This window comes from Gymnoscopelus microlampas (assembly GCF_963454915.1).
Source record: "Gymnoscopelus microlampas genome assembly, chromosome: 16".
NCBI classification, from domain to species: domain Eukaryota; kingdom Metazoa; phylum Chordata; class Actinopteri; order Myctophiformes; family Myctophidae; genus Gymnoscopelus; species Gymnoscopelus microlampas.
Genome location: NC_139953.1, coordinates 34,361,673 through 34,376,158, shown reverse-complemented (window position 1 = coordinate 34,376,158; position 14,486 = coordinate 34,361,673). Strand labels below are relative to the sequence as shown.

The window sequence follows — 14,486 nt, the reverse complement described above, 5'->3', positions numbered from 1 at the left end:
CGGGAGAGTGAGGGAGCCTATTTCGCCCATGCAATAATCCGGCCAAAGCTGGGTACCAAAACCTAAACAATATGAAGAACAGTTCTGGTCAAACAACACTAATGAACAAGATGTGTGTATATATTTTCTTGTACTAATTCTACAAATATCAGCAAATATAAAAGATAATGTATTCATTCTAAAAATAGCACAAGCAGGTCACGATGTGACACTTTGTGAGCTTTTAGAGCAGGCTTAATTTCGGCTTAATTTCCTTTGACAAGGTAACCCCCGAAACTTAAGCTGCAATCAATACATTTTAAGTCCTGCCCAGAATTCAAACTCTGGTCTTCCACATGCGAGTCTCCCAAATTTCAACTCTTCAGCGAAGAGGCCATGGAAAAATGTGCACGCATGATCTTCAGGCAGCACTACTTGTCAACCAGTATGTATCCTACCTGACACCAGGGTCAAATATTCTCAATGGAAGAACAATCCATTGAGAATATGACCGACTCCACACATTATGGATATAACAGCAGCACCTCCCGACCCCCCCACCTCCAACCACTGCAGATGTGCTAGTTATATTGTGATAGAATAAAGGTTTATTTCTATATTAACATAACGGTACATACAATATTAACATACTCTAGCATACAGATTAGTTAAAATAACCCTTTATTCATTAAAATAAGTTCCAGATTGCAGGTTTAACAATTTATAAAATGTATGCTGTGTAGAGGATTGATAGATGTACTGTAGGACTTAACTTCTGGGGTTTGGTGTGTTTGTGTAAATTTGTAATAAAGATTTCCAGCCGCATTATTCCAGTGCAAAATGTTGCATTCTAATGTTGCATTATGTATTAATACAATGAAAATGTCCCTACTATGTGTAAAGTGTTACAGCACAAAGTACAAAGCATTTCTTTCTACTTTACATTAAGTTACACAACTTGGTATGAACGTACATTACATATAAGGGACATTTTAAAGTTTCCAAAATGTTTGATTGTGTATTGACACAGCCCTTGTATTCTCTCATTAAAAATGACTGATACCTTGAAATCCAGGCCATTGCAAAGTAAAGTGCTGAAGCATCTTGCCTTAGAATAGGCAGGGTGAAAGTTAGAGTAAGGGCAGTCCTGTAAGTAACACTTTTAATGGCATTCTGCTGACGCATTTGAAATACGTTCGCCTCTGACAAGGGCACCCAGACTGTCTTCTGCCACACTCCATGAGGGCTTTCTAGGATGCGAGATGCACAATTAGGTAACCATTTACGTTAAATCACAGAGTGCCCAGATTTAGATTAAGGAGGATTTAATCTTGACACACCAAAATTAAAAAAAAGAAAGCAGGAAAAGAATCTGACATCCAAATGGTAGTTTAGAAAGAGAAAAAAGAGAAATGGTAGTGCCACAGTGTGGTCACTGTTGCTTTCATGGCACGATGCAATAGAGCGCCTGTGGAGCTTAACTCATTCAATCCGGGAACGCATACTGTGCCTTTTTTTTTTTTTTTTGCTATAACAATTATTTTATACTTTGGGCTATTAAAAAATAGCAGATATACAAGCTCAAAGTATTGTAGATCTGCTATTTTGTTTTTGAAAAATCGTGAAAATGTGTGCATTTGTGTTTTTTTAAGCGAACATTTTTAACTCAAATCTTTGCTTCTGGGGATTCTACAAATGTCTTCTAACAGTATTTTATATATATATATATATATATATTTTTTTTTTTTTTTTTTTTTTTTTTTACTTATGTTTCTATAATATCAGTGGTCCTCAAAATATTTTCATGTCAAGGACCACCCAATCTCAAAATATTTTGTTCCAGGGACCAACAGAAGCAAGGATTTGAAAAACAATGTATATATATTCAAAGATTTGCACACATTTTCATGATTCCCCCCCCCCAAAAAAGCAGATCTACAAGCTCATAGCGTGGCACGAGTGCTTGCATATCTGCTATTTTTGAATAGCCAAAGAAATCCAAAAATGACACGGATGCGTTCCCGGATTGAATGGATTAAAAAGCTGTTAAGTGTTGTTGACTCCACCCCTGCCCCACAGCTCTGTCATTTGACCTGAAGGCTTTGCCAAAGATGCTCGAGGCTTAGCAGGCTTTCTCCCGTGGCCTCAACTTAGACAGTTGAAATGATATGCCAAGGAAGGGAATCGCGGTTTCACCCAAAACCATAGATACTGTGCCCTAAATAGACCACCATACCCCATTATCACACAATAACAATGATGGACGATCAGAACCATTGAAGGAGGTGATATGATCGAATTATGATGGCGATAAGAAAGAAAGAAAAATAAGAGACCCATTTTGAAGTCCAATATCCTTGAGTAAACCAATTGTCCCGCATGGTGAGTGTGAGTGTGCAATTATTTGGGGTGTAGGCAGTCTTCAACAAGCCTGTGAAAAAACACACCTAACCGTGATCAAACCCTACAGGATGAAATATCCACCCAAAAGAAAGCATCATCTTGTACATAATAGCATAATGTGTTGCTTTGTAACTTTACTTTGTTTAAAGTTTACTAAGAAAACACTGTTATCTGCTGAGCTGCGAAGCAATTGCTAAACCATCATAATGAGAGATTCCATGCATGTCTGCCATGACTCAATACACTGACTGTATCATCGTCAAATCACAACATAAGATAATGACACTGAGGTCACCTGGCAATAATCCAACTATTGCTCAACTATGCACACCTCTAAGGTTACCAGTGTGCAATGTATACAGTATACAGTGCTGTATGCGGTTATGGTAGTTCCAAGAGTTACAGGCCAATACATGAAGCGGGCCTGTTATAGGACCACCAGGAGGCCGATCTGAAATTTTGGGGGGTGGAGGTTCTTCCTTGGCCCTACTGGGAGTGTGTGTGCAAATTTCATGCCTATCCGTCTGGTAGTGCCCGACTACCCTTCCCTTTTCTGAGGAGAACTTTAGCCAAAAATAGCAGATCTACAAGCTCACAACGCCTCGCACTGCGAGGCGTTGTGAGCTTGTAGATCGGCTATTTTTGGCAAAGAGGTATAGGTGTAGAGGGGAAAAAAGAGCAGACCAAGTAAACAAAAAAAGTTGAATCTGAAACACAATGTTATACAATATGGGGGTCCCTGCTTCATCTCGCTCTCAGCTAGGCGGTCCTTGGGCTGAAAACGTTGAAGACCCCTGGGTTAAGGCTAAAAGGATAACACAAAAAAAGTCCTGGGGACTTGTTTCCATTGTGGTCCTATGTATTCAATTCATCAACATGGCATATAATTAAGAAAACACAATAATGCATGTCATCAACAAATACAAAACACTATATGTACAAAGGAGAAAAAGGAAAAACGCTGGCAGTGAATTACAGCTCCTTTCTATGCATTTATCTCCCCTTGTGGTCTCCTGATAGATGATTTTTCAAGACCGTTTTGAAACAAACCAGTGATACACATCCTTCAATGGATGGTGTCAGGGCGTTCCACATTTGGCATTGTGGCAGAGTAGTAGAATGAGAATTCTCCCATGTTTGTTCTATTTTTGGGTAGTACCAGATCATTGTCGCTCCCTCTAATGTTGTGGCAGCGGGTGTCACTCACTGTGGAGAAGTAGTTAGTCAGGTATGAGGGTATTGAGGACACTGTCCCTGTGACTATCTTAAATACCAATGCCCACACACAGACAGACTCACGTGAGCGAAAACACAATCTCCCCCTCCCAGCCGTTCCCAGTCTGGCGGAGATAACGCATACACTAAAATAAATTATGTTTCTCAAAATATTTGAGGTGAGAAATAGGCAATGCAGTAACAGAATCTTGATTCATATTTGATCACGTTTTGCTTTTCAATGTTCAAATCAGGGCCCTGACGATTCCCAAGCCAGTTGAGCTCAAAAGCCCGCCCCCATCGCTGTGATACTGGTGCAGCTCTCCACTCCATGTGATGTCCCGCCTTCCTATCCCGTTTCACTCAGAAATACGTCACGACACGGAAGTTACACACTCACGAAATGCCATTTCAGCTCGACTTTAACCCATTAAGACCTGAGGCCGATTCTACAAATGTCTTCTAAATCTTGTTTCAATATGAGTGGGTTCTCAAACTTTTTCATGTCAAGGACCCCCAAAATGATATGCATTTGGCCGCCGACCTCTCAAAATCTCAAAATATTTTGTTCCAGGGACCCTCAGAAGCAAAGATTTGAGTTAAACAAGTTTGCTTTGAAAAAATATATATATATTGAAAGATTTGCACACATTTTCACGATTTAGAAAAAATAGCAGATCTACAAGCTCATCGCTCGCTATGAGCTTGTATATCTGCTATTTTTGAATAGCCAAAGTATAAAATAATGGTTTGAGTGGTTACACAGCTGCGTTCCCGGGTTTTAATGGGTTAAGTAGTTGCACTTGTGGGAAGGAGATTTTTGCACATAAAGTATGCCTGCATTCAGATCTGGGAACTTCCCATCCAACAGTAGCTGTTAGCCACTGAATATCTCCAACGGGAGCACTTGAGCAACGGGAGCACTTGAGTGTCTTAGATAACATCGTCGTACGTACCCAAATGTACCTAACCAAGTCAAGGGACATTAACCAGCAACCAACAACAGCCCCAGCCTCATTCGTCTATCCATTTGGTTACCAGGAACCTAAAGGACTGATTTGCAGCATCAAAATGCAACAGGTCTGAGACCAGAAACTACACTCTGCCCCCTGGTGTTTTGGTCTTGGTACTTCCTGGTGCGTGACATGACATGCTTTACATAATAGTTGTGAGCAGGCATTTCCATTTACAAGCAATTTCCCAGTGTTACTTCTATTGCTATCTCAAAGCAATCGTGTGAAATGTTGGGAAATGCCACTGAATAGATTTTTTATTAGAATCCTACACACTTTAGGGCAGTTTTAGCACATTGGTTGGAGCTGATAGCACAACTTCAGACAAAGATGTATGCCGACACAATCAGACTATTACTCTTATCTTTGTGCATATTATTTTGACATCTGGATTATGATCCATAAATGGGGTCAGAAATACAAGCAATAATTGAAAAATAAATATATAGGTTTTCTTAAAAGCTTCCTGAAAATATTGTGTTTCCTGAAACAGACACAGAAATGCCAGTAGGGACATTTAATGTACCTGTCCTGAGAGAGACATCAGACTGAAGAAAAACACAGACAGACCAATTCAGTCTTTATTTTTCCAGGAATACACTCTGCAAACAGACACCCCGTCAATAAACTCGCTCTTCAGATGGTGAATCCTCTAAAAGGCCAGCAAAAGTATATTTGTTTGAGCAGTTAAAAAAAGAGAATCCAAGCAGGAGGAGGGAACTAAAAACACTAATTTACCCTGCCAAGACGTCTGTCACAACATACACAGTGATTAAGATGTCAACCGCATGACAGGAATTAAAGTTAATAACTTGAACAATCTGCACACCCAAACACACCACAGGTCACACTAAAGGCTGTAAAAATCCAACCGAAACATAACCCGAGACCCACCAAACATAACGCAAAAGATAATAAAAATGTCACCCTGAGGGTTTTTCTTTTTTAAATTTCCCTCAGCCGTGATCTATACATAAATACATAGGGTGAGAGTCGAGAGAGCGAGCGAGAAAGGGGGGGGGGGGCGGGGGGGGATAAAAAGGCGGAGTCAAAAGAGAGCACCATCATCCTAAAGTGACATGCCTTCTGAGGACATGGCACCCGTCATTAAAGATGACATCACAGCAGGGAGGACCTTCCACATTGCTATTGTGGACCCCTACATGATGCTGGAGGACTCACTCAGTATAAAAACCTTGAGCTTTGCCCTGGGAAGCAGCAGCAGCCGCTCAGACAGACAGACAAGACCCGACTCCACACTAAAGGATATAACAGCACCGGACCCGGGACAGCACCTCCCGACAAACCTCACCATTCTTTGGAGCATAATCGTACCGGTAAGGTGTTTTGCTTTCATATTATTCCTAGTATTGCCATTTTTTTTTGCACTCTATGGCCGGGCCTTCCTCTGCTGTTAGGCAGTGCATGGTGGGCCCCTGGCTTGCCTGCACCTTGGGTCTAAACCAGGTGCACACAGTCAAATCTGGAAATGGACTTTTATGGGTCCATTTCTACACTCACAAGAGTTAAATTGACTGTTGATGCAAAGCTTTCTTCTCCCAAGGCGAGAGAACAGCTCGGCACTGATGGCTGGCTTTGAATTGAAGCCTGGTGTCGATCCACTGACTTGAAGCCAGTCATCAGCATAGTGTCTGGCTGGTACCGTAAGCCACATGCTGATCTCGGATGAATGTAGTGAGCCATGTTCTAAAGCGTAGTCAACAGAGACAAAATATACAAAAGAATATTTACGATTGAAAGAGATTTTGAGGCACTTGGGAAATGCACAGAGAGAGACGTGATTCAGCTCAAAATCTATTGTTACGATTTGTGTTTCTGCGTCAATTAAGCCATGGTCACAGTTGGGTTGCTTTAGGCTAACCTTGAACATGGTAGCTCAATTCACTTAGGGATTAGAGCACTGGTGACACAGGAGACAGTAACAGTGTTAAAGAGTAGCAAAGTTATTCACTTTCCCAGGGTATTTAAATGGTATATTACAAGTATACTATGGTTTTTCATTATTGTTTCACAGCAAAGAGGGGGAGATGAAAGTATTGAGGAGGAAGCTATCAGAAACAGAATGAACTTTATTGTCACATCACAGGATTACAGGTGTAAAGTGGGTGAAATAACTTTACATCCAAGCTCCATCATCATCAAGCTATTGTTCTGAATGGATTTTGTCTTTGCAGGTTTAGCTTCAGAAGATGGATCTGAGAGTAACAAGCATTCTCCTAGTCCTCCTTGCTTTGGCAGAGGCAACCCCCTACCACCATAGCAAAGTGCAAAAGACCCCATACGTACACCAAACCAAGAGCCATGGTAAGTTGCACATCTACTTCTTTCCTTGCATTGACAATTTATAACGTAAATACCTGACTTTTTTGGTACCAAAATATGCAAAATATGTGCCAATGTTCAGTGGTGTTTGAATAATGATATATAATAATAATGAATTATAATGCCATTTGACAAAATGAGCATATATGCCTACTAAAATATCATTGATTGCAAGTGTTAATTTAGAAATGAACATGCAGAGCAGCTCTAGTAGTTAATTTCACATTGTAGCACTAATTCAATAATCTATCACTTTTGGTGTTCGGTATCAAAACTAAATGGGACAACGATGGCCTAAATGTTAGAGGAGAGTGCTTGTGACTAGAAGGTTGCCGGTTCAGTACCCCAGACAGGCAGGGAAAATCTGTGTTGGGAAGTGAATGAGTAACACTCGCCCCTATAGTACCTCAGTACCCAGGCACTTCACCCCAACTGCTCCAGTGGAGGCCAACAGTACAACTGTACAACTGTGGTTGCACTGGGCAGCTCCCAGGTGTGAAATGTCTGTAGCTAAATGAGTATGGCATTGCTAAAAAAAAAGAGCATTTGTGCTCAGTAAAATAAAGGTTTAAAAAAAAATAAGGGTAGAAATACAAGTGGTAGGGTTAGGGTGATACGTTATCCCACACAATATTTGCTTTTAAATATTACAAATACATTCAGCTGTCATTCTGTCCATGTAGAGAACAGTGTGCATTTGCTCGGATCGGTTTCTTAACTCAATTCTAGCCGGTTAAGTCACAAACTAAAAGTGTGATCACATGTGGTCACATCACAAAGCCTTCCAAACAGCTGAGATTTATAGCAACAATTCAGACATTTACGAGTTTGCTTTCAAGTCTTTTATAGGAAAATGACCTTAATGATATTTAGAATGAGATATTGAGAATGAGAATATCATACGATTATCCAGCTTTTAAAATGTCTGACAATTAAGTGCAACCTAACAGCGCCCAAACAGCGCCTGACTTTTTTAGTGACTTTCTATAAATGTTGGAAGCACAGTGAGTAAAGTTCTCTCTCTTTCTAAAACTACTGTAAAAAGGTATCCTTCAGCATGGCACTGCTCATGAGTTAAAAGTGTAAAACGACTACTACAACTGTAGCTGTACTGTACAGCTCCCAGATGTCAGTGTAACTGTATGAACATAAAACAACATAGTGAAAACTTATCAAATAATAATATATGTTGTTATTTGTATTTACACATAATATGAAAATAAAATAACTACCGGTACAATTAAACTTTAACGCTGACAGGTGTTCACCTATCAGTGTTAAGGTTTAATTGTGGCATTCTGCTTGAATAGGTGAACATTTGGTGAAAATAGCTGATCTACAAGCTCACGATGTTGCATTCAGATATTGTCAATGAACATATTTGGTGTAGAGGGAAAAAAGGAGCGGGTCAAGGACAGACCCCTGGGGGACCCCGGTCTACAAATTATAGTTTAACCGCTTACAGTACATCCTATAATTGCTTGACAGGGTACTGTAAACTAGGCCCTACTGTTTTCAATCTTTTCAATCTCTTTGCCAAAAATAGCCAACCTACAAGCTTAGAACGTGCCTCGTTGCATGGCATTGTGAGCTTGTAGATCTGCTATTTTCGTTGAATGTTCACCCCAGAATAGTGACGCTATGGTTCAAGTGGTTAATCAATAAAAGAAAAATAATCGTTGATAGATACAAAACAACAACAACACTAGTGACAATAAAGATGCAGCTGGCACCTGCCGTGAACCTCATCTTTTTTCAAGGCTGGGATACAATGGAGTACACAGTTCCTAAGTGAGATGGACAGTCATAAAAGAGAGTGCGTGCTCCCTGGATAAATACAGAAATAGGCAACCATCACTTCTGCACGCTTCACGAAAAAGCCCCGAAGCAGTGTTCACAAAATAATTGCTTAGCTGACATCTAACACTGTAAATACGTCAATGACTCGTGGTCAATTTCAAATTCAGTTCCCCACAATGCAATGACTTTATTTGAGGAGCAAACAATTGAAAATTAATTTCAGCAGTTCTACTTTTCAGAGGCTTTGATGTGGTTTTAATGGCCCGTGGGCTTCAACATAAAAATAGAAGCCTTTCCACTCAACAATGAGCATTCGGATTTGAAAAACCTTCCAAACAGATGTCATTACCACGTCGCAGTGGGCACACCCAAACAAACCACTTTCGTGGCGTTAAATCTTTGAACACAAACACAATTTGATCCCAGAAAAATAAAGAAAATGAATGACGAATTAAACGTTTCTCACACATTCCATGACAAATGCATGACTAACCAAATAAATCCAAATGTGAAATAGCTCACTATAATTTTGTTAAGCTATGTGGAGGCTATATTTTTCTGATGCAGGAGACGGTAAACCAACTTAGAAAACAAGCTGGACAGCAAGTGGGAGTAAAGTGGATAAAGTGAGGACTGTGAAAGAGAAATATTTCAACAATGGATATTGGTGCGGCACGTTGACACATAAGCAGACTGCTGTGCAGTACAAACAGTTCTGTCACGGTTCAATTACTGGTTAGGCCACCGTGCTAACCGCGGCCAGGATCATCACCTCCAGTCTGAGGTTTCCCTGGCTGCCAAAAAGTCCAGTTCTGGACCAGTTCTTCATTCGTGGTTTCAAGCTCATTTTTATGTGGCTTTCAAATTATAGCCATGTCAATCCATTTTAGTGTCTCAAGCCACTATTGCGAAAGAGCTCATACACATTCACATTTCCTTTTATAATACAAACTGTTCCAATTTATTGTTAGGTATACAGTAGTTGTGTAAACTTTAAAATGAGAACTCTGCCAGGCAAAATATCAGAATATGCAAACTACAGTATCTGGAAAAAGACAGAATGCCTTTTTAATAATATATCAATGCCTTTAATTAATATCACACTTTTCTTCCGCTGCATGGATCTCATCTTACTTGACATGAACACTTGACATAAAAGATAATATGAGAATACGCTTACTGTCTCCACTCCCTAGTGAGTCCGTTTTGGTGCTTTTGTATTCACAGCTTTGTTGTTAGATAAAGGTTAACAATTCAAGTAGCTGATGATTAAGGACGTCTGGAGATATAAAAAACATTACAATAATTAGATCAAGTGTTGGTATCATCCCTCTCCTCCTGATAAGGTTGACACAGTGGCCAGCAATAGAAGAACATGGTTGTAGGCATCAAATTATTTAGCAGGAAGTGGTCAAATTAGATTTCCGCATTCACAAAAAAGAAGAAAAAAAGGCTACAATGTTTTAATCGTGGAGAAGATGCTTCCCTTTCGTTAAAATTAGGTTAAAGTAATAGGGCGGACCGCAGTAATATATTGCCTGAGCCACAGTCCAATATCTAATTTGTGATCAAATCTTATTCTGGTCCACATACTGTAGTGTGCATTACTGTATCCTCATATGACCTACTGTGCCATGCACTTCCACATTAAGTGGCAGAAAATGGCTCAAGGTGATGTCAACATCCTGCAGACCACTAACCATACATCCACTGCCATGGGCCGCACCAGCAAATTAAAGGGTGTATATGGTATAGCGTGGCCGAAATCAAACCGAAATACACAGGAGCCGGGGTTACCGAGTTTCCCACGAGGCAGAGTGGGTCTGAGTGGGAAACATCCCCTCAGACCACTGGCCTTGTCAAGACTACCCTGGGAAGACAAAAAAGAAATAAGTTGTCCCCACAACCTCTCCCTGTAATCACAGGGAGCAGTGTCCTCAGGGTTTTAAATCAGGTTGTGGTCGTATGGAGCAGAATACCAAACCGTGATGTTAGTCAAGCACTAAAAAGCCATCTGAGGAGTCCATATAGAGAGAAAAACACAAGAAATAGAAATGATGTGGAGACAAATACTGAAACAGTAAACCTTTTCCGCAAGCAGAAATGTTCAGATTAATGCTTGTGCGTCTGCCTCAACATTCAGTGAGATAAAAAAAAAACTGGCCTGATCAATGTCGCAACAAGTGATGCGTGACAGACTGAAAAGTCAATATGCACAGAGAACGGGGCACATGCATTAGATCCATGTGCTTTTTGCCATCCATTCACAGTACGGCACCACTGAGAATAACATGCTTCAAGAATGAAACACTAAATTCTATTGTTTAAATAAACCTGTGTTTTTAGTTTCGCTTTGTTACACAGTACTTTAGGTACATGGGAATAATGCCATCATTTGTATCACTATTAACACTCACGCACAATTTATTTTATTTTCTCTCTTTTCTATTTCCTTTATTTAACAATACGCAAGATGTAACTGTCATTTAAGCTGCCTTGTGATGATAACCTTCTCAAAAGGAGCACTTTTCAACCCATTTTCAACCTAATCTTCATATAATTGGTCCTCACTAGTGCTCACAAAGAGATGGCACAACTTACGTCTACTCCCTCTGCATCTCATTGGTTGGCTATGGAAAGTTTAGAAACCCGCCTGCCAATGCCAATCGATGGGGATTCCAAGCTACAGCCTTTCTCTTTGGTAGGCAGGTTTCTGAACTGTCCACAGCCCTCCTGTGAGTGAGACACAGAAATGGTGACATCTTGTAATGAGCATTAGTGTGGAACAATTACATGAACATAAGGTTGAAAATGGGTGATGTGGTACTTTAACTACTTTCACCCTTTACTTGTGTCCCTATTTTGGGCATGTCATTATAGGCGAAAATGTTCAAAAACTAAAAAATGTATTTTTTTTTAAACAGCAGATCTACAAGCTCAAAATGTGTTCGTCCCGATGTGACACATTGTGAGTTTGTAGATCGTCCATTTTCAAAAGTATTTTTTAAGAGGGCTTAAGTGGTTAAATAGTTTAAATGTTAGAGAAGAGGACTGGTGGATATTTGACCCTAGTGACAGTGGTCTTTTGAACCTGGCACTATACTATGATATATATAATACTATTACTTACTATAATTAAGTGTAATCCATAGCATTAAGCTACAGTATGTAACTAACTATATTTGTCAATTCCCCAGCCGTTGTAGGTGAGCAAGGACCTTCAGGTCACGACGGTGCACCCGGACCAATGGGACCACCCGGCCCTCCTGGAAAAAGCGGTATGGGACACACTGGACCAGTGGGCCCACCTGGAGCTGCTGGAGCCCCCGGCTACTCCGCAGCTGGCAAACCCGGTACCCCCGGTGCCCCCGGCAAACCAGGAGCCAACGGTCTGCCCGGTTCCACCGGCGCACCCGGCGCAACCGGAGCAATGGGACACAAAGGCCAGCCAGGTACTCCCGGAGGCGCCGGACCTGCCGGGTATTCCAGCGTTGGCAAACCAGGCCCACATGGCATTCCTGGACCAATGGGAGCCAGAGGAGAGGCTGGCCTGAAGGGACACCCCGGAGTTCCTGGTATTCCCGGCGCCAAGGGACAGACGGGACACGGCATCCCCGGCGCTGGGGGACCCCAGGGCCCACACGGCCCAGTGGGTCCATCCGGAATGCCCGGCAAACCTGGAGTCGGTAAGCCCGGTGCCAACGGATACCCTGGTGATCCCGGTAAGGCTGGTATCCCCGGCAGAGACGGAGCCCCTGGAGCAAGCGGTATGTCCGGACCCAAGGGCCACACCGGAGCCCCCGGCGTCGGAGCACCAGGAAAGTCCGGTCAGAACGGCACTCCAGGTATGCCCGGACAGATGGGACCCAAGGGTCCTCAGGGTCCCGCCGGTCAGCCCGGATCCCCTGGCATGCCAGGCGTCGGCAAGCCAGGTATCCCCGGCATTCCAGGTGACAGAGGAGCCCCCGGTACCTCGGGAACCACCGGTCAGAAGGGAGAGCCAGGCCCCACTGGTTACACAGGTGCACCAGGTTCTTCCGGTCCTATTGGCCCAGCCGGACCACAGGGAGCCAGAGGATTCCAGGGAGAGGCAGGCCCAATGGGACTTAAGGGCGACACCGGTATGGTGGGAGCACCAGGGGCTAAGGGCGGCAAGGGTGATCAGGGACATCAGGGATTCCAAGGAAAATCAGGTATCCCAGGAGCAAATGGAGGAACCGGAGCTACTGGCCACACTGGCCCTCAGGGCCCCAAGGGTGAGATGGGCCCCCACGGTGCCCCAGGTATCCCAGGCGCTATGGGCCAAGTAGGAGCTAAGGGCCACACCGGACACCCCGGAGCTCCAGGAAAAGGAGGTGAGAACGGCATGCCAGGAGGCATGGGACCCGTCGGACCTCCCGGCATTCACGGACCCGCTGGTCTGAAGGGCCACCCAGGACCTCCCGGCGCACCTGGCCCCGCTGGCATGACCTCCAAGGGAATTTCTGGTCCACAGGGTCCACCTGGAAACCCAGGAGCCAGAGGCAATGACGGTCACCAAGGCCCCGCTGGTCCCCCCGGAGCACCCGGAGCACCCGGTGAGATGATCTACCACCACGAGAAGGCCATGCCCATCAAATCCCATCACGAGGTCATGATGCCCCACGAGATGATGAAGGCCCCCATGTCTGCCTTCAGCGCTGTGCTGACGAGGGCATACCCCCCAGCCGGACACCCTATTCAGTTCGCCCAGGTTCTGTACAATGGTGAGCAGCACTACGATGCCCACAGCGGCGTCTTCACGTGCCAGATCCCTGGCCTCTACTACTTCGCCTACCACATGCACGTCAATGGCGCCAACGCTCTGGTGGCCCTCTACAAGAACGAGGAGCCCATGATGTTCACCTACGACGAATACAACAAGGGCTTCCTGGATCAGATGTCAGGCAGCGCTGTGCTCATGCTGAACGCCCACGACAGGGTCTTCGTTCAGGTGCCCGACGAGGAGAGCAATGGCATCTTTGCCGCAGACAACGTTCACTGCTCTTTCTCTGGGTTCTTGATTGCCTCAACGTGATTTCACAAATAACAAAATTACACCTCAAAACCATACCAAATTGAAGAACTACTCAGAGAATTAGTCCAGTTTACAAAAATTGCCATTGACATTGTAGAATGAAGAAAATTCATCTGCCTCAATCACATTTTTACATGCAAAAGGCAAGATTTAAAAATGGCCAAAACAATGTATTGGTAAAGACCTTTAAGGGGGGTTGAAAGAAATTAAAGATGTGCGACTCATTATGTTCATATTTCCCGGTGCATGTGTGCCAGTGCAATTTCATGAAACAATATTGGAAGATAGATATAAGTGGTGCTCTACAACTGCCTGTAACATTTACAGCAAATCTTATCTTTTTTGTGTGTCTGTTAATGTTTGTTGTTGAAAGTTTTACCTGTAATATACATGCAAAAGGTATCACACTTGTTGTATTAAAATATGTTGTCAATAAGACCAAAACATTTCACAAGCACTTAACTGTGATTAACAAAAAACGGGATGAGGAATTCAAAGTTTATTTTGTCAAAATCCCATTGGCTGTATTATTGATCAAAACAAAGAATAAATTTATAGTTCGAAAAATGAGAAACAATGTTGTCTGTGTTTTCTGTGCATTTGTGCGCTTTGTGTACACTACCCTACTGTACATGTGTGATGCAATCCCTGCCATAAGCTCACTGCAGATTTCAATG

General features: G+C 42.7%; 2 protein-coding genes across 2 annotated transcripts in view; one reads left to right on the top strand and one right to left on the bottom strand.

Moving 5' to 3' along the window:
* nt5dc1 (5'-nucleotidase domain containing 1) overlaps positions 1-14,486 on the bottom strand; it is an 83,183-nt gene that overhangs the window by 64,392 nt on the left and 4,305 nt on the right. The window lies entirely within an intron of this gene.
* Positions 5,792-14,386, top strand: col10a1b (collagen, type X, alpha 1b). Its single transcript, XM_084081832.1, has 3 exons — positions 5,792-5,947; positions 6,806-6,935; positions 11,951-14,386. The coding sequence occupies exons 2-3, from the start codon at positions 6,821-6,823 to the stop codon at positions 13,807-13,809; spliced, it is 1,974 nt and encodes a 657-aa protein (XP_083937958.1). The 5' UTR covers positions 5,792-5,947; positions 6,806-6,820; the 3' UTR covers positions 13,810-14,386.

Bases quoted from the DNA above. Each gene is read 5' to 3' on its own strand.
- col10a1b (XM_084081832.1), top strand. From the start codon at position 6,821: ATGGATCTGAGAGTAACAAGCATTCTCCTAGTCCTCCTTGCTTTGGCA. The intron at 6,936-11,950 runs GTAAGTTGCACA...TCAATTCCCCAG, and splicing joins ACACCAAACCAAGAGCCATG to CCGTTGTAGGTGAGCAAGGA.